This window comes from Eucyclogobius newberryi, unplaced genomic scaffold (assembly GCF_026437365.1).
Source record: "Eucyclogobius newberryi isolate DKJ021-1_F unplaced genomic scaffold, fEucNew1.0.hap1 SCAF_20, whole genome shotgun sequence".
NCBI lineage: Eukaryota > Metazoa > Chordata > Actinopteri > Gobiiformes > Gobiidae > Eucyclogobius > Eucyclogobius newberryi.
This window is the reverse complement of record NW_027315835.1, coordinates 13,353,000-13,377,065: the sequence shown is the minus strand read 5'-3', so window position 1 is coordinate 13,377,065 and position 24,066 is coordinate 13,353,000. Positions and strand designations below refer to the sequence as shown.

General features: G+C 41.9%; 1 protein-coding gene across 6 annotated transcripts; it reads right to left on the bottom strand.

Annotated features, from left to right (window-relative positions):
- Window positions 1–235: 235 nt before the first annotated feature.
- On the bottom strand, window positions 236–23,187 carry mapta (microtubule-associated protein tau a). 6 transcript variants are annotated; one of them, XM_072456846.1, is made up of 17 exons: window positions 23,056–23,187; window positions 15,525–15,665; window positions 12,635–12,745; window positions 11,958–12,014; window positions 11,007–11,021; window positions 9,167–9,198; window positions 8,912–9,043; window positions 8,669–8,714; window positions 8,513–8,551; window positions 8,055–8,314; window positions 7,746–7,838; window positions 7,146–7,238; window positions 6,843–6,935; window positions 6,437–6,529; window positions 5,568–5,649; window positions 5,308–5,414; window positions 236–2,588 (listed from the first exon to the last, which is right to left on the bottom strand). In XM_072456846.1, exons 2-17 carry the CDS (start codon window positions 15,646–15,648, stop codon window positions 2,391–2,393), a joined length of 1,575 nt encoding a protein of 524 aa, XP_072312947.1. In that variant the 5' UTR covers window positions 15,649–15,665; window positions 23,056–23,187; the 3' UTR covers window positions 236–2,390. The 6 variants fall into 6 exon arrangements, with proteins under 6 accessions (XP_072312947.1, XP_072312949.1, XP_072312948.1 ...); XM_072456848.1 differs by lacking the exon at window positions 8,912–9,043; XM_072456847.1 differs by lacking the exon at window positions 11,958–12,014.
- Window positions 23,188–24,066: the final 879 nt, after the last annotated feature.

Sequence of the window (24,066 nt, the reverse complement as noted above, 5' to 3'; positions counted from 1 at the left end):
AGGTGTAATAGAGGAATGATCGAGACAAATCCTGCATTTACTATGTATAAAATAGTTAAAATTCAGCGTGTCAGTCAGTAGCCTGCAACGCTCATCATGTTGCATCTTTCTAAACTGATGCAAGACTAAATCAACTGCAATCCAACTCTGCGATTGCACCACAATGAAAAGAGCTACAGAGAACATTGGTTTGGATTTCATTTAATCCTTTTTTGGTAAATAAAACGAACCACTCTTGACTTCATAGCATTTATTTTCAAATACACCTATTACAGCAACAAGAATCATCATAAACCAGTTATTGATCAAATGCACAATAACGAACAATCACATTGCCACAACTGTACACAGCATCAGAAATAATGAAAAAAAGGTGATGAGAATTAGTTACTACAAAAACAGTCTCTCCATTTGCTCCGGTTCAAACACGAACGGAGAGGACTAAAAGCACAAGCTTCTGGCACGTTTCTTCTCCACTGCCACGAGGGGGCGCCAATCCTCCCTCCGACCATCCACTCTGCTCTCACATTTAAATGAACGTGGTCTAAAAACGGAGATTTATTTCGCATGCAGATAATGTTGCAAGAACACCTTTAAAAGTCCTGCTGCCCGTGAACTTTATATTTTGGCATTGAGATTTTGCATTACGTGTAATTACAGGGAGCAATGTTAAGGACTTCCAGGGTGACCACCTCAAATAGTAGTAAAAGTGGGACAAGGTGGGCAATGTGGTGGGGTGGACATGATATTTATACATTTAAGCTTATAAATTAGAGACTGCATTTGACCTTGAAAGATACGACCCCAAAAGTGTTCATTCTTTTATCTTATCTTGTTTTTTTATGTAAATCTGACTATTTCAGACCATTTAAGTGGCACTGGTGAAAAGGCGGGGACATTCTAAATAAGAGGGTCGGAGGACAGGGGCCCGGTGGCTGTGTAGGACAACCAAAAGAGGGACGGGCGGTGATCACCCTAGGGACCTCTGTTATGAACACGTTTGAACAGTCCCATTCGCACGCACACACACACACGCTTAAACCTACCGGTATATCCTTGCGGTTCAGTTCATATAAAGAGGATATACGTAACATTACATAGAGACCACTTTGTGAAAGGGAGGCAACAAGCAGTTTTTTTTCTCTTACATGAGGAGCATGCAAGAAAAGCTTTAGTGAGACTGACCACTAGGGAGAGTAATGATCGACGATATAGTGTTTCAAGTGTTAAGGGTAATTCTATTTTATCCAGCGAGTTGCTTTCATTTTTAGCGAGTTAAATAATATGATACCATTTTTGCTGTACAGTTTCAGTCTTGCAACGCTCACCAAATCCCTCTTCGCTCCACGACGGCCCAGCCAACCTTTCAAACACTTACCCATCTAAAAACCCACTCACTTCTTACAAGATTCAATTTAAAAATACTAGGTTAATCAACAGTAATGAATGCCTATACTTAGTGCACGGAACCGCCTTTCTCCTCCTCGGAATACTGTCAAATTTGGCCATTACATTTTCAAAAGCCTACAGATTAATCGATGCTTTTGCCTCCTAACTTGCGCATTTTACAGATAGAGCAGGAACAAAAGAAAAAGGAACACTGACAGTAGCAGGCACGATACAAATGTTTTCTTCATATTAAATACATGTCATATATCCACAAGAGTACAATTAGAAAACTGTGCCCGACAAACGCCTATATTCTGGCCGCTCTCGTTTTCTCTCCCGTTTCATTTCTATCAGGACTAAACGAAGCAAAGTAAAGACGCAGTGAGGTCCGAAAGCCTATTTTTTTTCTGCCTTCGTGAAAATGTTGCTACTGCTTTTCATCATCATCATCATCATCATCATCATCATCGTCGTCGTTGCTGAACCCTGTAACTGTCCCCTCTGCATCAGTACATGCCTTACCCCCTAATAATGATATGCACCGTCTTTTTCTTGACAAAACGTGACTGTCTGAACAGATAAAATAAATAGGGAGACTTGCACTCTGACAACTTGTGTCCTATGGGGTCGACTGTGAACGTTACGGGGGAGACAAGCCGTGAATGGTCATCGCAATTACATCTGAGGAGCTTTTACTTTGAAGGGACGTGTGTGTGGCTTAAAGGGACAGTTACAAAAGGTGGGCGACCTACCTAAACAGCTTGGAAACTTAAAATGTGGCCTAATGATACTGCCTCATGAACAATTAGTTAACAGTGGTAGGTTGAGTCTAAAAAAAGAAAGAATATCAATGAAAAAGTCCAGTGGAAATGACGGAGGAAGGCATCGCAACTCGACTAGGTTGCGATTGTGTTGGTGTGAGGGAGCGACAGAGGAGGGACGGAGAGAGGGAGAGACAGGGGGGGGATGGAGAGGGGGTCTTTGTGGACTGTAATGTGCATTCACAAGCCCTGTTTGGCCAGCGAAGCGGACACCTGGTCGGCCAGCGTGGACAGCTGTGGAGAGTCGGCCATGTTGAGGCTGCCGGAGGACGACATGGTGCTGAGCTGCTGCGGCGACTCCTCTAGAGAAATGATCTCGGCGCCGTGGTCAGTGCGCGCCTTGGCCGTCTCACGGAAGGTCAGTTTGTGGCTCTCAATCTGCAGAAGAGGAAAGTGTAAAGAACTCAATCATCAAATCGATATGGATGTGTGGCCTGTCGATCTGGTAGCATATATATATAGTAAGGTTTTTTCCCTTTTGAGTATTGAGTATTTCTGAAGCCTTCTCTTATTGTACAACAAAAACACTTTTTTCTATGTTGTTTTTTCTATGTCTATTGTTTTAATGAATACTGTATTGTGTGGCTACAGATGTTTATAATTCATCAATATTGTTTATAATTTATTGATATTTTTGTTGTAATGTAATTAGTTTCTAACCTTTAGCTACCAAAATTTGCACTTAGAGTAACAGTAAGAGTAGAATTACATCAAAATATTAGCAGTAAAAAGTAACAAAAAGTATTTGGGTACACAACTACTCGAGTAAGTTACTATAAGAGTAACTGTGAATGTAACGAAATCTGATCTATAATTTGAATAAATGTAATTGGAAGAACAAAACATTAAATAATGAACTCTGGTAATTTCAAAAGATAGACAATACAAATTTGAAATATTAAATCATATCTCAAGGAGGAGTAAAACTACTATTTATAAACTATTACTCAAGTAAGAGTACCGTTAAAAAATGATTTGATTAGTTACTCAAGTAAAAGTACCTGAGTAAATGTATCAGAGTACTACCCACCTTGGCTGAAATGACAAGTATAAGGAATATCTTATCTTATCTTATCTTAAGTAGGACAGTGGTTCTCTGTTGTGCTGTGCGCCCTCTAGGGGACAGACACTGTCATTACTCGAGAGGTGTGTCCAGACATGCACCATAAACTGTAAACAGCAGGTGCACCATTTTGTGGACACTACACTTTCAATATGGCTGCCACTGCAAACAGTGCATTTTAATCATTATTATTCTGTATATTGTGATTAGAGGCATGTCAAAAAGGAAAATGGTCTAATCTAGGCCTTTTTTGTTCAAATGGTTAATTAATAAGGCCCATCCATTCCCTATTTTACCCAAGTATTTATGGTCTTTCAAAAAGGGTTAAAAATGATAACATTTCAGATAAAATATGATATTCCGCATATTCATTCAACCCATTCAAACCTTTGGGTACAAAAAGTACAAGAATGTCTTTATTTGCCAAGCCAGGAATTCCCTTTCAATAGAGACTTTACATCTAGCCTTTTCAGTGTACTTTTACTTACAGGAGTCCTCAATCTTTATGAGTGGGTTGGTGAGCACAGGTGTGGTTGGGACGGGGGACACAGTCTGGGGGGTGTGAGGGGGGGTGAGGCCGGGGGAGGGCAGGGAGGGGCTGTCCGAAACGCTGCCCTCTCGGCTCTGACGCTGCTCATGGGTCAGGGGCGCAACAGAAACACATGAAATGACATCAACAGAAACACAAGAATGAACAAATAAATGAGGAAAACAAGTCAGTGTTTGTAAAGGGCTGCACAGTAGAGCTAAATAACAGCCCGTGCACCATGTTTTGCTTGTTTTCTTTTCTTGTAGAGTCTAAATAAATGTGATGTTGTGATATAATTGTGAAAATATGATCTTCTTGATGACTATTAGCTTTGTGTTAGCATTGTCAATACATTTTTTGTTTTATTTGAACAAATTGTGTCAAAATAATCCAGTAAATATAATAAAGGTCAAGAGGTGAACTATTTATCTTAATATTGTTACAAAATCATGCTTTTTTTGTCATACTGTGCAGTCCTATAAAAACTAAAAACATACAATGAACTCAAATTATAATAAAATGGATGACCGCAATGAGAAAAAGGATAAATTCAAACAAAGAATGAAAGCAAAATGAGCTGAGCTTGGTGTGAAGCTATGTTTCTTTAGGCTTTGCTGGTTTAACTCACATTACAATTCCATGTCTTATACACTGCAATGCGACTCTTTGGTCTTTGGGTGTGTTATTATATATGCAATATGTAAAATGTAATAGTTCAAAATACACAGCTTTGCGTATATGACTCCAATTCAAACAAAAGTTGTATTAGCAAGACACAACTATGAATTACAATTATTTTAGTGGTTGACCAGAGTTTTTAAATACATTTTAAATCAAAGGGTTTCTGGACAGAGAATATTTAAAGTGTATTCTCCAGATCAGAATTTCTCATCATATTTTTATTTATTTAATGTCGCTGTTGTCTTTGTTTTACGTAGTATGTTTAGAGTCTGTATACTTCAGATAACAATAACACGTTACACCAGGATTATTCCAATTAATTATTGCAGCCCTACAACCAATATTTCCACATATATATTATTATATGTCTTACAAACTATCGTGTTAATGGTCCTTCAACCCATTTTGAGCCATGAATGAAGAACATGTTTTAGTTTGAACTGTCTTTTTTCTCACTCTGATGTGGAACCATGCCAGCGTGTTAAAGTCAGGTACCGGCCCTTTAAGCTCAAATACCACCTTGCTCTAATATAGGTGTTAAAAACTGTAACTTCCTGTTCACATATGTGTCAGCTGTTTCTAATATAAGTGTGAAACTACAAGCGCTAACGTTCTTTTAACCATAAAAATGGATCAGCGCAAACTACTACAGTCTTTCTACTGCAGCTGCTTTCAAGTTATTTCAGACACTGTCATCTCCCGCGAGCAGAGACAAAAGCTGAAGAGACTTTCCATGGCAATAGTGAACCAAGATAACTGCGTGACACTCGCAAAGGACCTGCCCACAGCACGGAGGCAGTTTCATCCTGGTTTAAAGCCTTTACCCTTCTCTGTCCTCCTCCCGGGGTGTGGCCGATGTTGTCCAGAGACCCGACCTTGGACTGGACCTTGAACTCCAACTTCTCGCTCTTGATTTCAATATTTCCACCACCTCCACAAAGAAAGCAACGTGTTAAAATGTTCAAATGTTCAAATCTCTCATTACACAGGTCCTCCAAGAAATAGTGAATTCAGTAAAAGGCAAAAGTCTCAATAAAATATCATAATATCAATCATTGCAATGTTCTGAAGTCATTAAAAATACCTGGTTTATGGCGGATGTTGTCTTTGGAGCCGCACTTGGCCTGGACGTTGCTCAAATCAATCTTTTTGTGCACAATTTGAATCTGAAGACAAAAACAACAGAAAAGAAAACATTATAAACTGGAATGCGTGTCATTTGACAAACTAAACGCAGGTCTTATTAGTTTTCTAAAGGCTGCTAGTACGGCGGAGCTTTGTGTTAAAACCCTATTAGACAGCATTAGGCTCATGAATACATGTCGAAACAGTAGTGTAGTAGTATCTTCACATCACACAGTCTACAGTTGTTCATGCAGTGCTCATGTCCACCACAGATAGGAGCTGTAACAAACAGAACAGTGCCAGTCTCAGCACAGGCCTCTGTCATGGCCGTTTGTTTCTGAACAAAGTCCTCAGTCTCTTTGGGCTGAGGTCATCCTCTAACAGCCCCGCTCTGATGAGGCGCACACTGGGCCTTTGTTGGCGTCTACAGACATCTTCGCTGTGGATTTGTGGCATTTATGTATCAAATATCGCTATGATCTTCTTACGTTCTCATCTTTGGACAGTTCAAGAGTTTAAAAGTGGACATACAAGACTCGTGCATGCAGACAGAGGGCCAGGTTTTGGGGTAAAACCTGGCCCTCTACTATCCTCAGATTGAGGATAGTAAAAGTGAAAGGGTGAGGTACATTTGGTCATGAGCATTACTAGCATTACTAGTTTAGTTCTGCTCTAGAGAAAGAAGACACTCATGGCGGACTCGGGTGCCATGATACTGTTAGGAGTGTTAACAGTGTTGAGGTCAAGGGTCAGGACAGGGCTGACAGACAGGTCTCGTGCATCCTGCTCCTCTGAAGGTGCATTCAAGAGCAGCCCCTTTCTACTCACATTGCCACCACCTGGTGTGTGTTTTATATTATCTTTGGAGCCACATCGCGACTCCACACACGCTAAGTCCAACTTCTTATCAAAAATTTGAACCTGGAAAGTCATACGTGGGAAAAACAGGTTATAGTTGAGAGAGAAACCCTGTGAGGATGAGAGTGGGAGAGGAGTGGGTATTTGTGGGTGAGTGTGAGAGAAGGGTTGTGGCTCATTAGGGTGAAGGACATTTTACTGTGTGTGACTGTGGATCTACTTTTAGAGACTGACAGATCTGCACTGGGGTTGGAGTACAGAGGCTAGTATTTAAACCAGATCAAACCCAGTCCAAGTCCAGAGCGCTGCTGCTTCTGATGCTCATAACTGCAGAGATACTCAAAACACAGTTGAGTTTATCCCTCGAGTTACTCACATTGCCGCCACCAGGAACATGTTTGATATTGTCTTTGGAGCCGCACTTAGCCTGAACATTATTCAAGTCCAACTTCTGTTCAACAATTTTAACCTGAAAAAGTGCAAAAAAAGTGCACAGGTAAGGAAAAGAGACTGTTACCTTTGAGAAAGTGTGCGTGTGAAGAATGTGACGAGATAAAGCCCTTTAAAGAGGCCAAACAATAGCGAAAGAGAGACTCTTTTCAATAGGATGTCTTCAGATGTTCATCTCTCACAGTGACCAAAAGATTATTTCTTCCCAAAGTGTTGTTTGGTTCCTCACCTTGCCTCCTCCAGGGGTGTGCTTCATGTTGTCTTTAGAGCCACAGCGAGCCTGAACACTGGAGAAGTCGGTCTTCTTGTCGAGGATTTGGACCTGAGAACAAGTTACCAAAAAACAAAGGATTATTAAACAAATGTAATATCAATCTGAAAGGAGAGAATATGCCCAGAGAGAAGGGAGAGGATTAAAGACACACTGTTTTAAAGCAATGCTCTGACCATCAGGGATGTACTGATCTTATTCAACACATCAGACTGAAGACGTGAAGTCGCACAGGGCAAAGCACAAACACTGATGAGTGTCAAGGTGCTTCCATCAGGGTTTTTATGCGGTTGTAAATCGTTTGGTCTGAAGTCGTGTTACTTATTAATAATTTAACTTGAATTAAGAAGCACATCAAGCGCAGGACCATGTAATTGAATTAGTTTATCTAATCGGTTAATCTTGTTTATTGCAGATTATTCTATTTTTAGTTTAGGGCTGACAGCAGTCAACCACAAATCCCTTTATAAATTGTCTTTATGTTACCAAAAGAGTTCATGATCATAACTGCAGAGATACTCAAGAAATCCATGTTGAGTCTATCCCTCAGTTACTCACATTGCCGCCACCGGGGACATGTTTTATATTGCCTTTGGAGCCGCACTTAGACTGGACATTGCTATAGTCCAACTTCTGATCAAGGAGTTGTACCTGGAAAATCAAAAGGTTACAATGGAGAAAGAAAGATGTAGGTGACCAGGAGTTTGTGAAACCTGTAACAATTACAAAGAAATTGAACAAATGAACAAAATATAAACACAAATGTGAACAGATGTGAAACAAAGCCACCAGATCCCCAGTACAAACTCAGACAGAAGATGAGTTTGAAGGAGACAGAACAGGATGTATTGGGCAGTAGTGGTTTACCCTGCCGCCTCCAGGCTGGTGCTTCATGTTCTCTGTGGAGCCGATCTTGGAGCGTACGTTCTTCAGGTCGGGCAGAGGCGCGGCAGAGGCAGTGGCAGCCGCCATGGGACCGGGGCGAGTCTTTAGGGATCCTGGAGATTTAGGCGTTGAGCGTACCACTGCCACCTTCTTCACTTTGTTGGCCTCAGCCACAGATTTGGCCTGCGCCTGGCTCGCAGGGGACTTGGGGGTGCCAGGGCTGCTCTGCCCACTCATGTGATCTTAGACAAAACAAAAAGGTCCCAGAATTATAATATATGACACCCATCAATCATGAGATTATGGGAAGTTTAAAAAAGTTAGTAAAAACAAACAGACTGGTGATAACTAGAAGCTGCCCAAGTTTGATCCAGGCTGGGCCTGCTCAGACTGTGGCGTGTGCCATGCCAAATGGACAGTGCGCTTTGTGCATCTTTTACCTTTGTCATTTTTAGGAGTAGGAGGTTTCTTGGCATTAACTGTATCATAAAAATATGACAAATCATAAGTATCCTTGACCCTTAATCCACTAACTGAAAATACTTGACAATTGTTTTAAATAAAGGCTATGGATAAAGAAGTCTGTATTATTGTACCTGGTGCAACTCTGGCTGCGGTTTTGGCTGCTGGAGTCTTCACACTCTGAAAACACAAACATGAGTTTGTTTTCCAATCTATTTTTGAGCAGATGATGATTAGAAACGTTATCATCGAAATCATTTGAAACATTTGGCGAAGCAAAATGTGGGGACGAACACAGATGTTCTACATGTTTGACCTTGACATTCCCGTTGGGTGAGATTGACACAACAATGTAACCCAGCCGGATCCATACTCACTCTGGTCTGCGCCCGCTCAGAGCTGCTGGTTTTGACAGGGATGGAGCTGTGCCCATTTCGAGGTGATTTGCTCTTTGCATTTAGTGACGGTCGTTTAAGGGGAGAGGGAGGCGTTTGGGTGGAGGGTTGTGTCTTTCTCACAAACAAATGAAAATGAAAAATGAATACAAAAAGGGCCAACTTAAAATGACACATAAATGATATAATAAAACAAAAAGGGAAATGTGAACAAAGTCAATGGGGTTAGCTGCTTACCTTGTCTCCAGGGCTGTCAGATTTAACTTGAGCTGAGGAGACAAGAAGAAACCTTTGTTTATACATCAATGACACCCATTCAAGCTGAAAACTCACAATTATGTAAGGTTGGCAAAGAAATGAACTAGATGATGCAGGACGTGCCATGCAGAGAGATACATTCAAATGCACGTGTCAACAGTGGCTGACTCGAGGGCTGCATAACCTGTAACGTGAGCCAAAGGAAACTAAAACGTGGGGAAGAAGAACAACAAGCTTTTCTTCTTTGAGTTAAAATCCTTTGTGAAAAAAAATGAATTGGATTTGGAAAAAGGTGCTGCAAAAAAAAAGCTGATCCGTCAAACTCAAACAGGTGTAAAAAACTGAAGAGCACTAAAAGTTTGAAACCAGGTTTAACAGACCTTTGCACACTGCCACCGGCACCATTGACTTTCTAGCTGGAGAGGTGTGTCTTGCCTCAGTGTTGTCCAAAACCATCATCTCTGAATCATTAGAAAAGTCAGATTTTGAACAGCCCTCTTTCCACGTCTCAGTTGAGTCACTTCCCGCCACATTGTCAAGCAGCGTCGGCGCCGAATCGCTCTGGGCTTCATGTAATCGTGTCGAACCGTCATCTACTTGTCCCGAACAATAACCGGTGTCTGACAGGCTTTGAGTGCGTTGTTCACACGTGGCGTCTTCGGATTCATGAATTTCTACGCTTTCACCGCTTTGCCCCTGGTCAATGGCCGTGAGGTCCTCCAACGCTGCGCTGCGGACGAGAGACGCGTCCAGGCCGATCCCGTCCGAGCACTCTGTTGCGTCCAAGCTGATCGCCCTTTTAGCGTCGGCGTCGCTCCACTCTGAGCTCCCCCTTGTGGCCTGTCCCGCTGCCGCCAGGTCTTCGGACGCCCACAGAGGCTCGGTCAGCTTCTTGTCGGCCGCGTCTCGTTCCGGGACGGCACAACACGCCGCTCCCATGAGGTCAGCGCTCCGTCCCGGCACAGAGGGAGTCAGTTCGTCGGCAAAGGCATTGAGGGAGGCAGTGGTCGGAGCAGGCGGCGCTAGTTTGTTTGGAAAGGACGTTAATGGTGACATTCACAGCACTGACTTTTTCACTAACTCTCCCCCATTGAAAAGAAATAAACATGATCAGAACTTGATGACCAACATAGCGTCTTCATGTCAATTAAGGAGGTGGGAATAACATAAAGGAACTATACTATACAGCGTGAACGGGCAGGACTTTGAAATGGGACGTGGTCAGAGTTTGAAATGAAAGTGACTGAGGACAAAGTGAGGCATTCAACTTTCCAAACAATACACAGTTTAATTTAACTTAAATGCAATCATTATCCGTCTCAAATTGGGTTTGTACAGTAAAGACAAGACCCAGATTGACTTTTAAAGCCGCATATTGTATTCCATTTCCAAGAATTCTCCCTCCAAAACAATCATTCATCGTTTCAAACTGGGCGCTGTACCAATATCAGTATGTCAAACCATTTACATTTGGTTCTCACAGGAAGTAAAGCTCAAATCAACGGGGAAAAATGTTTTTGTACAGTCTTTTGACCTGTTAAGTTATTTTAGAGCACAGGCAGCACCGAGAGTGTGAAAAAGAAGCATTCATAGTATTTGTTTTTAAAAAAGAAATGGAATGAATGGAGTAGTCTGAACTCTAATCTAATCTCTAAATAAACCTAAATTCTGATCCACACAAAAAGCTAACATAACCCAGTATTGACTTTTGTAAATCAAATGTTATGCTTGGCTTGTTTTACTTATGTCTATTGTCTTAAGTGTATTCATAAGCAACATCACCCGTCGCAGACCAGTCGATAACGTTTAGAGGTCCTACCTGTTGGAGTCGCTCCTGTTGTCGGTCGAACGTGAAGAGGCGGAGGGGGAAAAACACACAAGAGCATCGTCAGTAATGGACCTCTGTCATTCAACCCAGATTAATGCACTCACTGCGAGGAAATCAATGCAAGCCAATACAACATACAGCCACCATTAATTCAAATAGGCCATAGCGGGCACATCATCTGAAGTAGGCTCTGGTGAATACGCCGGCGGTGTTTGGTAGGATTTATATCGGACAACATGCCGTACCACACCTAAGCGAGGCCGCACAGCTGTTTTGCACATTATCCGGGAGAGCAACATCTGCAGAACCGATCGTTCAAGACTCAAAATCTGCCTGTGGTTTAGAGACATTCCCTTTTGCGCAAAAATACCCCAAGATGTCGTAACCGTGTTTTCTTAGTTTAAAATAGACTGCATGTTAACATCTCACGGGCTGGAGGCGCAAAGCTGCCAAAGCAAGCATAACACAAGCAAAGAAAGAAATGCACCCGACGAGCAGAGGGGAAAGAAGTACTCGGCACATCTGTACTCAAGTAAAACATACTATTACTTCAGAATAGTCTTATGTGTACATTAGAGAGGAATTGTAGTAGTTAAGAATTCATACTAACTCGTTATAGTAGTAAAAGTGTTCAATATATTCAATTAAAGTAGAAAATATCCACTGTTGCAACTATTATTGTCAGTATTGCAAGTACTTTTGACTGTTTCTGTTAGCATTACTACAGATACATTTTTAATATATCTCCAAAATTTACTCGAGTATCAATGTCAAGTTAGACTCCGCCTCTGCTCCGAGCACAACTCATTCCCAATGAAAAGCTGAAAGAAAAAGAAAGCCTTTAAATCATACTTAAACACGGGACAGGGTTATTGTTTGTCAAACTTAAGAATAAACAAGCGGCTATGGGGGGGGCGAGGGCCTGTTTGAGGGGAGGCGTACCGGACGGCCCCTCATCCTGGCTCGGGACGTTCTTTTTCTCGTCTTCCGCTGTCTCCGCTGCGGGACACATACAAGCCACACACGTTAAACGACAGCGACGCTACAAGTCCAACGCTGGTCCTTCTGACTTTACATAATGCGGGTTCAAACTCTTCTCCTCTGTCTTTTTAGCTCAGTTGAGGCATTTCTTGTGGCTGGTTATGACATCAAGGAGACTTTTTTTCACCTTGTTGAACCCACTTGTCCAGCCACAATTTGGACAAGCTGTCAGAGCGTGTTTGTTTGATCAAAGACGGATTTAAACCTCAAACGTACAAGATCAAAATGGCCAGTTTTTGAACAGTTTTTCCCATGTTGTGGCACTTTGAGAATATAAAGAAGAGATTGAACATGCAAATAACCACTTTGTTCAACACTGACAGCTGAGAAGCTTTATGTCTTCCTTCCTCTCAAGACAGCTATAAATATCAGCCAAACAAGCCGGGCTCAAAGTATTTGCATAAAGGCGGGAAAACAGTAGAAAAGAGAAAAGTTAGTTAAAGCTGAAACACAAAGTTAACCAAGCAAAACCAAGAAGAGGCTGTCTCTGCTTAGAAACTGAAATAGATCAAATGTCCAAATCAAGTGGGCAAAAACCAAAGCATGCCAAATGAAGGTTAGTGGGCCGCGGGCCGTACCAGGTGGGACCTCATTGTCCTCCACAGCGGGACAGAGCTCAACCTCGTGATCAGCGCCCTGTTCGTCTGAGCCCCCAGTGAGGCCGTTCTCACTCGGGACAGCTTCCTCCTCTGTGGACGGGAGTCAGGGAGAGTTTTAGAAGGATTTGAGAAGTTAACACAGAGAAAAGACAGACATCCGGAAGGCTCCAAAGAAAGGCTGCAACAACACGCTGCTGGGACAGAACATGTGATTATAAATAACAAAAGGAACTCCGTAATAGGGAAGTCACAATATCAAATTCAGTCACAATTTTCTAAACTATTCACTACTTTCTGAATGAAAAAGTAATGCTACTGTCACATTAATAGCCAGATAGATAAGTAAAATATGCACATTTTTACTATTCTTGCATATAGATTGAAATTACTCACTCGTTGCTGCAGACGATTCTTACATATATTATTTTTTAGTTCTTACAAATATACTGTGACCTGAATAATCACAATTATAATAATCTCAACACCCAGAGATTCTAACCATCAATGAGGTATGTAAGGTGACAAAAATGTGAAACTATGATTTTCGTGATTATAACACACGTTAAATAAATATATTAAATGCTATAAAACATATAGGCAAAATACCGCTAATATGTAATTATATAGTGTAGTAGTAGCAGTAACGCCACTCTTATAACCTTCATCTTTTTGTGAACTTCAACGCTTGTCATATTTAATGTAAACAACTTAAATAACATTGCCAACTTAACCGGTCTGAGCAGGTTATTGGCATCGAGCGTAACACGGGACAGATGCATAAGATTAATGATTAAAGCCAGCATCAAATCCTCTCCAACCAAATAACATATGGGCCATACATTCCAAAGCATCCAACATCAAAATCAATAACCTTTTGTTCAAATATTTCTTGCAGATGTTGGAAAGACGTACACTGTTTATAAACTGGCAGTGCGGATGAAATACAATAGATACAATACACCTTTCCTGGGAGTTAAACTGAAGTCAAGACATAGGGAAGGAGAAAAATCAATGGATGGATTAAAGTTTATATCTAATGACAATGGACACTGCTTGTCTTCTTGTCCGGTACAGAAGAGGACAGTGGAATTGACAGATATCGACGGATCCAAAATGGCACACACAGATCTTGTTTAGAGCTATAGGGGAGCTATTCTGAGCTATGTAACTGATTTTGCCTAACAAAAACTGACAAGGTCAACACAATACTACAACAACTACTGCCACTGCCTTCTACAAATACTTCGATACTCACTGTGGACTTTGCCGTTGATAACTGTGCTGTTTACTTTTGTGGATGGCCGTTTCCTGCTCGTGTGCGTGATGATGAGGAATGGAAATGGGAAGAAGCAGTGCACTAGAGAGGGCTGTAAGCTAGGGAAGGCTAAGCTACGCACTAATGGGCCGTATGGGTCGAGATGGGACGAGATGAAGATACACAGTGATAAAGAAATCTGCACAGAATATGAGTTTAGTCTAATTACTTTAGTTTAAGCAATTGTGAAGCGTAATTTTGTGTTTAACAGCTCATAAAGTTATCGTAATAGTGTTATCAAATGTTGCCAGAGTTAGACTAACTAGGCCTATCATAAATGTCAACTGTTGTTATTGAACTGTAGACATATTATATAATTTAAGCGTGTGCAAATATAAAACACTACAACTGCTACTACTACTACTACTACTACTACTACTGCTACTACTACGACTACTGCTACTACTACTACTACTACTACTGCTACTACTACTACTGCTACTACTACTACTACTACTACTACTGCTACTACTACTCCTCCTCCCACAACTAGCGCTGTACTATGCTGTATTACTACTGCCATATTTTCCGCACCTTTTTTTCATAGTTTTGGCCGGTGGCGACTTATACTTATATTTATACTTATATACTTATACGCCGGAGCGACTTATATGTGATATTATTTGTTATTTTCACACTTGCAACCGCATTTCATACTCCAATCCGACTTATATATGTTTTTTTCTTTTCTGTTATGCATTTTTTGGCTGGTACGACTAAAATACGGTACTCAGACTACATTTGTTATTATTTTACTGAAGTACACATTTTGCAGAAATGTACTTCTATAAATCACAAGATTGTGTTCCCTTTGTGTTGCACTAGTGAAAGCCAGATTGATTTGACTTGTTTTAAACGGGTAGTAGTTGGTGCTGGGTGCACTTGGAGGGCTCTGACCCAAAAGTCAGTGCAGCTGCAGTTAAGCAACCGCTCCAGTCGAGCTGAGCACGTCTTGTATCTATTATGTAAAGAGGAATTACAGCAGAGCGCTGTGGGGACGCTCCGGGTTTCTGTGACCAAACTACAGGCAACAAACACACAATTTGATAGACATACAAAATGATGAGGAAAACAAAACGATTCAATATGATGAACTGTTGAATTTGTTTTTGAAACATGAAGTAATAGAAAACTCTGGTACTAATATTCCCAATAAGATGTTATTGTTTATCTTATTTGAAGCCGACTTATTATATTAACAAAATCTTACAATGAAAGCCTACATCATGGGTTAGGAATCTATGCTAACAAGGACTCACAAGATTGCTTTTTATATTAGTGTGGACAAGGAACATCGCAATATACATTTTTAGTGAGCAAAAAACATCACGATTTTACAAATATTCACGATTATTGTAATGACACAAAGAATACCATAGCAACAACCAACATTTAACATAGAACAACTCAAAATAACCGACCTTTACACATCTATTTCTGCTTATAAACAGATTACTGTACAGCCTCCATACTGTCCATTAACCTCTGCCATTGTTGTGCATCATCCTCCCCCTCTATCCTCCACGTCTCGCTCTCGTCCCCCCCTTGACTCACCTTTCACAGCGTGCCCCATCTGGACCCCGTTCTCCTGGTGATTTAGGCTCATGTTGGCGAGGGAGGCGCTCACTGTGTCTCCGGAGTTGTAGCTGTTTGAGGTGTTGTTCATGTAGTCCATCATCAGTTGTGGTTCAGGGGCTGCAGAGACAGGCCAAAGAGAGGGCTAAAGTAGGTCAAACAAGCAAACGTCAGGTGTCCAAATGTCCATGCTGTGACCTTGCAATCAGTGTTACTCTCAACTAAATGTCATCCAGTGTTAAAGCTTGTATCTATCTATAATGGCAGACAAAATGGACACTTGGCCATCACTGTCGCGGCTAAATGTAAACAGACACGAAGGGGTTATTTTTACATCGTGACGCGGGACAGGGGCCTCGTGTTTCGGCCCCATGGACAGAAATAGCCCCTCTGCTCGTGCCCCTGGCTTCCTTGCTATGATAAGTTGCACTTCCTAAACAACCACCGACGACCACCTTCAGTTTCCTGTCCAGCGCCTGCGAGAAAGATACCGAGATTCAGTCTTAGTATATTTATTATAGTTCAGTCAAAGAACACTTTCAATGTCTGGCTGAAACCCAACATTATTAAGGTTTGTAAAAAGAAACAAGTTTGCTCTACCAATCGTTTACTTCTGCAAAAAGAAAAGGAAACCGTTACTATTACTCAAGTACCTTTATTCCCCAGTAAGTTTTAGTTGAAGTACTAGTATCACAAGCAGTAGAAATACACTATTTTTTACTTACAATTACGTTCTGTTGCTTCAGTAAAGTGATTAAGGACAGGGAAAATATAGAATACTGTTTCCCAGATGTACACAACATGATGTGACTTGCATAAGCACTCAGAGCCTGTGCATAGGGCTTAAACAGGGCTAATCTGATGTCCATCCAAAAGCCGTTTGTTTTTGCCCAATGGCAGCATTTGATTTTCATCTTCTTTAGGATAAAAAGCTTAAACTCTTAAAAGACGAAGCGTAAAGCTGCATTAAACAAACAATAACGCTGAAAAAGTACGGCTATTGCAAAAGCCTATTTATTGTCTTCTCTCTGTGGAGATGCTGTTGATGTAATTGGCCTTTTATTCGCTGAAAAGCCCAAACAGTTGCCGTGGTAACTCCACCCAGTAAAATGCCTCTGAGCGACGCACTCGACTCAGCTATATGACCTTTTTGTGTGTACCTGCTACACCCTGAAATCCTACATGTTCCTCTTTCAATGGTTTTGCATCTAATTTTGCACATTTTATTGAAAATATTTACCCCAGTGATTTGTTAATAATAGTTGGTATTTGTAGTTGCAAAATACCACTTTCCTTTTTGTTTTTTCCAACAAACTTTTAATAGAAGATTGCTCAGCCCGGTTCTTTTAAGGCAGTAAAGTAGAAGGAGTTCCCTGTACAAATAGCAGTGTGACATTATTCTGAGTGTCCCATAGAAATCCAAATGAATGGTGCGCTCTGAGTTCCCTCTCAAACACGCAGCTCCGGGACAAGTGCTTCATTGTGGCTTTACAGATGACAGAGTCCAAACAACAAGTGCCTGCCAACCCGGGACCGACCCACCGAGAGGGGCACTCCACGTCCGGGAGGCTACATGTTATACGGTAAACAAACTGCAGGGTGATAACAGCAGGACAGATCTGACACTGCAACAGGATTTAGTGAAGACAGGGGAGGTTGCATTACACAGGGCGAGCAAAGGCTGCAGTTCATTGTTTTGCATGATTTATAGTATATTTTAGTGCGCTACATTAGATTGTCATGCCATCTATGCCAAATAAATATCACTCCTTAATCAGATCATGAGTACTATGCGCTCTTCCTGACAGCGCAGGGCACACAATTCTGTGCTCGGGTACAAAACAATTGGTTGACCTCCACAACATGACAGATGACTTACACAATTCATATTCATTTTTTGAAGGCCCCTTGTTACAACCTGGAAAACACGTTTCCCCCAATCAGATGCCTGTGCCTCACATCTGCAGGATATATCAATACTTTGGACACTTCCTTGTGACAAGGATTGAAAACAATCAATCGAATCTAATCAGTTAATCACAACTAGTTAATTGATTATCGAAACAATCATCAACTAATTGATACAACATCCACATAGCGTCGACGCTAACAGGATGCATTGCATGTTTTACTCAAGACTTTAATCTGAGTTTTGTTCTAACACAACCTTAAAGAACTGACTTAATCACTAGCTTAGTTGATTTGTGTCGTTGAACAAGTCACAAGCCAGTTATTTTTCAGTTAATCACACGCTTTTTTGCTGAAGGTCAAACACCTAAACAGGAGGATGAACACTCCAGGGATGCAGCTCATCCCCGGAGTGATGTCACTGCAAAGTATCAATCAAATACCAGTAAACAAATAATCAATATCTGAACTCCAAATTCACTATTCACTGGCCTTAAGTATTGATTCAGCAAAGAAAATAATTGCCTTATTAATCAATAGGCAATATAATTTGGGGCCTTACTTGTGACTAAGTAATTCAATTTGTGATGTTTTTAAAATGCAGTTGTTTGCATCATCGTGGATATCACAATAACTCTTACATACTTCTCCATTACTAGTCAAATGTATTGGCACGTGCCGATAAAAGCGTTTTACGACTGATCATTGACTCACTTTGGCTCTTGTGGAAAGAGTATGACATGACAGCAGTTTTTATTGAGGCAAATGAGAGCGAGAGAGCGAGCTCAGATGTGTCCGGCTGCTCTCAGGGCCGTGTGAAAATGTAATCTTGGCTTTAAACGACTGAGAAGGAGCAATGGCCCCAGAGGGATGTTGACACAACTCCGGCAGAGGCTCCAGTCCACAGCACGATCACCATATGCTCAACTCTAATGCTGTTTTTACATTCACACAAAACATGACAACGCAGTCAGAGAAGGAAAAAACATCGGAAACATCTGGCTCAGTCGCTCAAATGTTCAGCTGTTGTGGATTAATACACATTTTCAGCTTCAGTGCATATCCGTGACACAGGCACTGAGCACGGACATAATGTTGGTGTTTCGGCTAATCAGAAATACTGTGGTTTAATGGGTCTTTGAAAGCAGTGGAGGTCTGTGGCTTGAATAATGCAATAGGTTTACATGAATTATCTTGTTATACTATGTGGTTTGGAACTTTGTTAGGCTTGTTAACGCCACAAAATGCCAACACATCTTAGACGCCAGCCTCGTTTTTGTGTTTACAAGCCACTTTTTTTACACTATAATACAAACAACTGGTCCAGATTGCTTCAAAGATTGCCAAAACAATGAATCGTTCATCGGGACGAGACATGGCACAAAGAATACACTGGATTCACTGGACTCCTTGTTTTGGAATTACATTGTCTTACGCGCATTGCTTTCATTTGTGGTCGGGTCCTTTGCCGGGACTTCTAATCCCCCAGAATACCAAAACATCCAGACGCCAGCCTTGTTTCTTGTGTTTATAGACCGCTGTAATCAACACATATTTGTCAAACTGTTCCAAAAAGTCCAGACACACGCAACAGCAATTGGGGGGAAGGGTACGAAATCAGAAAGTCCACATCCTACATAGATTTGAACCTGCAGCAGACTTAACGCATGTATTCAAATGGCATTTAAAGACAACCGTGCAATCAACATCATGCCCAACGCAGCACAGAGTCAAAGGACGCAGCCTCAGAAACACAGCGGGATGCGGCGCGCGCTGTGCTTGGGCCTGTATCGTTCACAGTGCACGGACAGAGATGCAGCGCTCATGCCTGATTGCCCCGCCGCATCTCTGACCTACTTCTGTCACGGGTCCACTCTGCGCTCCTCACCCAGCCTCCCTCCCTCACCCAGACTTCCTTTACCTTTCAAACCAGGCTGGAGGTGATCGGCTGCAGCCTTTTTGCCCGTCACAGGATGTCAGACTGGGAGAAATCTTGCCCTGCAGCATTGTCACATCGCAGAAATAGTTTTGCGTCTCTGTTTTCGTTACGCCAGGATGTCAAACACACGCCTATTTACCTTCGCCACCTGCGCTCTTGGTCTATTTACCTAAGGTCTATTAATCGAGTTAATCGTTAAATAGTCATGATATTAAAAGAACTGAAAATACAGTAGCCAAACATTTTGTTTATATAACTTATTTTTTTCTTTTTTTTAGATATACATTGTTTTTATATAAACTGCATTAAATAGTAGTACTAGTGTTGTCACAATACAAAAATGTATATTGTGGCTCGATACCCGATATAGATTTGGATACCATGATGATAATAATACATTTTTAAAAGCATAAAACATAGAAAAATACTTCTTTAATATTACCCTGTGGTCTCATAGTAGTTCTGATATATAGATCAAGAAGATTGAAAAAGTCACATTTTGTCTTCTAATGTGACACTAGATTTAGATTAGTATCGATAATATCTGGGCTTTGATACTCTGATACATAGTACCACAAGTATTTTTGACTTGGTACTGGCATTATTATAACTCAGTATGAATTCAAATTGCAATACAACATCATTTGCACACAAAGTGATCAGTCTGTTTCATTTTTTTACTGTTATGTTTCACATTTTTCATCAACGGGATCCCGGATGTGAGTAATGCCCTGGCGTTGTCATGGAGATCTTAAAGTAACGACAGTGACGCTCCAGCTGCTCATTGTATACGTGGGACCTTAGGCTAAATGTCCACGCTCTGTCGTCCCCGGCGCCGGGACGAGGAGGAGGACGAGGAGGAGGCTATCGCTGCAATGAGCAAGCGTCTCAATCAGCATGGTGCCAATTAAAGGTGCACGGAAGAGCTTTAAAGCCCGCCGTGGCATTCCTTCTGGGTCGTTAACAAGACTACGTCAGCCAAAACACGTCGACTCCAAACATTACAGCTTTTAAATGGCTGCAGGTTTAGAGTTTGAATTTCAAATATTTGGTTGATTTAATGTGTTGTTCACTCGTGCCGTGATCTCAACTGTTGTCTAACTTTGTGCATGTTCCAAGCGAAGACATCAGCTGGTAGGAAATGCATTACACTTAATATATGGCTCTAGATAATTCCCAAACTAAATTGACTTTCTTTCAACAAACATGTCATCTTAGTAGGACAATGAAAGGGTGTCACACGATGAATTACAAACAATGTGGCCGCAGCAATCCATTTTGCCTGCAGATGGACTTTTAGCGAACATGGCAACTTGAGACCACGGTTCAGACTTTGGGCCGGTCAATAAATTACATAAACATCCACTTTAGAGACTCCGTGATGTTTTGGATTTTGCCAGCCTAAGCCTTCTTTCTGTCAGTGGGTCCAAAACCAGGCTGAATGGATGTGGTCACTTTTGGCCCAGAGCCTTCTCGATCCGTCTGTGCTAAGTGGAGCACTTCGATGTAGATTCATTTCATAATACTTTAGGCTCTGGGATAGTCCGTTCACATTCATGAGGGAATAAACTTAGCAGCAAAAGTGAAGGCTTTCAAGAACAGTAAACCCAACCATGATGTTCATACTTTTCCCCGACAAATAACAGAGCATCATCAGTATTATGAACCGCCCATCACATCAATCTGCAACATTCATGACTGCCAAGAGTGGATTCAACTGCCAACCTTTCAATTAGGCCTAGTGGTAGCACAGTCACAAAGCTAAACTGTCGCACTGTTGATACGAAGGAATAGACTCGATGCCCGATACTGATTTTGATACCACAAAGATAACAAAAACACGTAATATTCAAAACAACATAATACTTTCTTTAAGTTGTCATGTGGTCTTAGCTGAAGATCGTTTTAAAACTGTTCAGGAAAGGTCCAATTTGCCCTGTTAATGTTACTTTTTTGTACAGATATGTGTTCAAATGAGTAGCTAGTTCCAATATTTGTTTTAGAATCAATTGGTATCAGATTTCCAACTTTTTGGCAACCCCTTCCAAGTGGTTATAATGACTAGGCTTTCTACCTGACAAACACAAGTCCTGTGTTTATTGGATGAAACTTGGCTATTTGGGGCATGACACACATAAAACCGTGATTATATATTGACAAACTAGTCAAGTATGTCTTTGAAGTGATGCATATTACATCTACATGCAAAGTCTATTATTGAAGTCTTTAGTCAGATACATATTTCTGTACATTCAGCAGCTCTTAAGGAGGGAGGGGCCCGTCTCTTTCCATAAAAACACACTTTGCATGCCAGAGCTGCACTAACATGCTATAATACGCTTCTGTTCCTATCAAAACGCAAAAACCACGCTTCAGGAGCTCTTTTTTTCCACTCTTGTCAGTGCGGAATGACTCCCAGCTGCGGTTACAGACCACAACATGCCCGTTTGCCTCACCAAAAAAAAATCAATGTCACAAATAAGCGCTGTTCCCATGAGTCCTGGAGGAAAGAGAGGTGTGTCCGGTCCAGGGAAGAAAGAGATGATGTCCAAGCCAGTTCATCTCTACTAATCCACCCATCCATTCATTCACTTAAACAAACAACCCAGCCTTAATTTACTGTAGGCCATAATATCAGATCTGGGCCCTGCTTTGTTGTATGTGGAGCGCAGCGTGCTTATGGGTTTAGTGCATCTACACCGGGCCTGCAGCCGGGATCTGGTCGTTACCACTGACCTAGGGAGGATTACTTGAGATCCCGTATGTGTCAGATAAGCGGGTGCTGCTGCTGCTGTTGCCGCGGCTCCTCGTTGTGCCAAACGTGGCCAGTTATTGGGCGGAAAGACGCTCAGCCCGCTCCAGCCGCGGCTCTAATGAAAAATGGGCTTGGCATTTGCGCAGCATCCTTGCCATCGTTTGACAGCTCGCGTTTTCAAATAATAATAAAACGACTAGAATATGCACGAGTGGGATGAAAGCGTTGGGATTATTGCGTTGCTTTGGGGTTTTTTTAAGAGAAGCGCATTGTCTTTGAAACGAGGCGCGCACACTTGTGAGTTAAGCATTTTTGGGGCCCTTTAAGCGAAAGAACAAGGGGGAAAACATGCTACAAGTCTTGCACTGTCACCAGAGCCATTTGAAGTGATAATAACGGCAATAACGTCGCATTCGGTCCCCCCGGGGGGCCACCAATAATAAGGTTAGAAATAGACTATTGCGCGCGACGTGATGAAGATGAACCTGCTCCGGAGATGAGGGAAGCTACAGGGATGGAAACGTTTTGAGGGGGAAAATGGAGAGAAATGAACACTGTGTCGTTTATGTAAATGTGTGTCTCCTTCGGCTCGTCGGGCTGTGATGGCTGCGACTGAAACACAGAAACGGAGATGCAAGACGCGCGCGGGCCAAACGCGAAAGGGTTCACGATGTGCAAAGCTAAATGATGTAACACACGTCGTCCATTCAATGTAATTTCTATAGAGACACACACAGGCCCAACCTCTCCCACCTCATGCAGAAAATATTAGGTGACAAGACGAAATGCCGATGGAGAAATACGACGCAAAGAGTCGTCCTCGCGTCTGGGGAAGTGTCCTGCGGCCGGAGTCGGATGCACGGGGTTGAAATAGACGTGCATAAGTCAGAAAATGACGCAGTTCTTACCTGAGTGCAGACAGCAGTGTTGTGTCTTCAGCGGCAGTCGCTCACCAGGCGCGCAGACAGCTCGTCCTCGCAGTTCAGCTACAGGCCACAAGGGGGAGCGCGAGAGGCGAGACGAGGAGACAGGACCATGGCTAGGAAAGAGGAGAGGAGGGGAGGAGGGGAGGAGGAGAGGAGGAGAGGAGGAGGAGGAGAGGAGGGGAGGAGGAGGGGAGGAGGGGAGGAGAGGAGGAGAGGAGGGGAGGAGGAGAGGAGGAGGAAGTAGGAGGGGAGGGGAGGGGGAGAGGAGGGGAGGGGAGGGGAGGAGGAGAGGAGGAGAGGTGGGGAGGAGGAAGTAGTAGGGGAGGGGAGGAGGAGAGGAGGAGAGGAGGGGAGGAGGAAGTAGGAGGGGAGGGGAGGAGGAGAGGAGGGGCTGCACAGAAATGCAACCTGTCTGCTTCACACATTCTCTGTGAAAAGTGGGGCGAAAACATCTGGCTTCTTGTGTTACGTTAAGACCAAAGAAGTGCTACATTTTCCCATGCGTAATGAGGCAGAACGTGACGTAAAAGGGCCAAAAACAAACAATGTCCTTTACTAGGGGAAAGAATATACATGTATTGTCCTTTACTTGGCCCTTTAGTTGTCCAGGCCGCTGAGAAATAGTAACAACTTAGACTTTCCACCCACGCTATCAATAGAATTGTTATGTTCTAATACAACATTGATAAGCTTTTATGAAGGCCATAAACTGTGCCTGTGAGTGAATAATCAAACAGACAATTATTATTTCAAAATAATATCACGCATGTAGGAATACAAAGCAGTGGTCAGAAACATTACTCAAGAGTAATTGTAAGAGTAACAACATCTGACTTGTAGTTGTTTTATTTGGACGGACAAAACATTAAATAATAATAATCTGGTATTTTCAAAGAATTTACCTCAAATGTGAGAAAACCTCAATCATACCTGAAGGAGCAATGCAAGAAACACAAATGTTCAATTAATTTATTATTGTCAACACAAAACAGT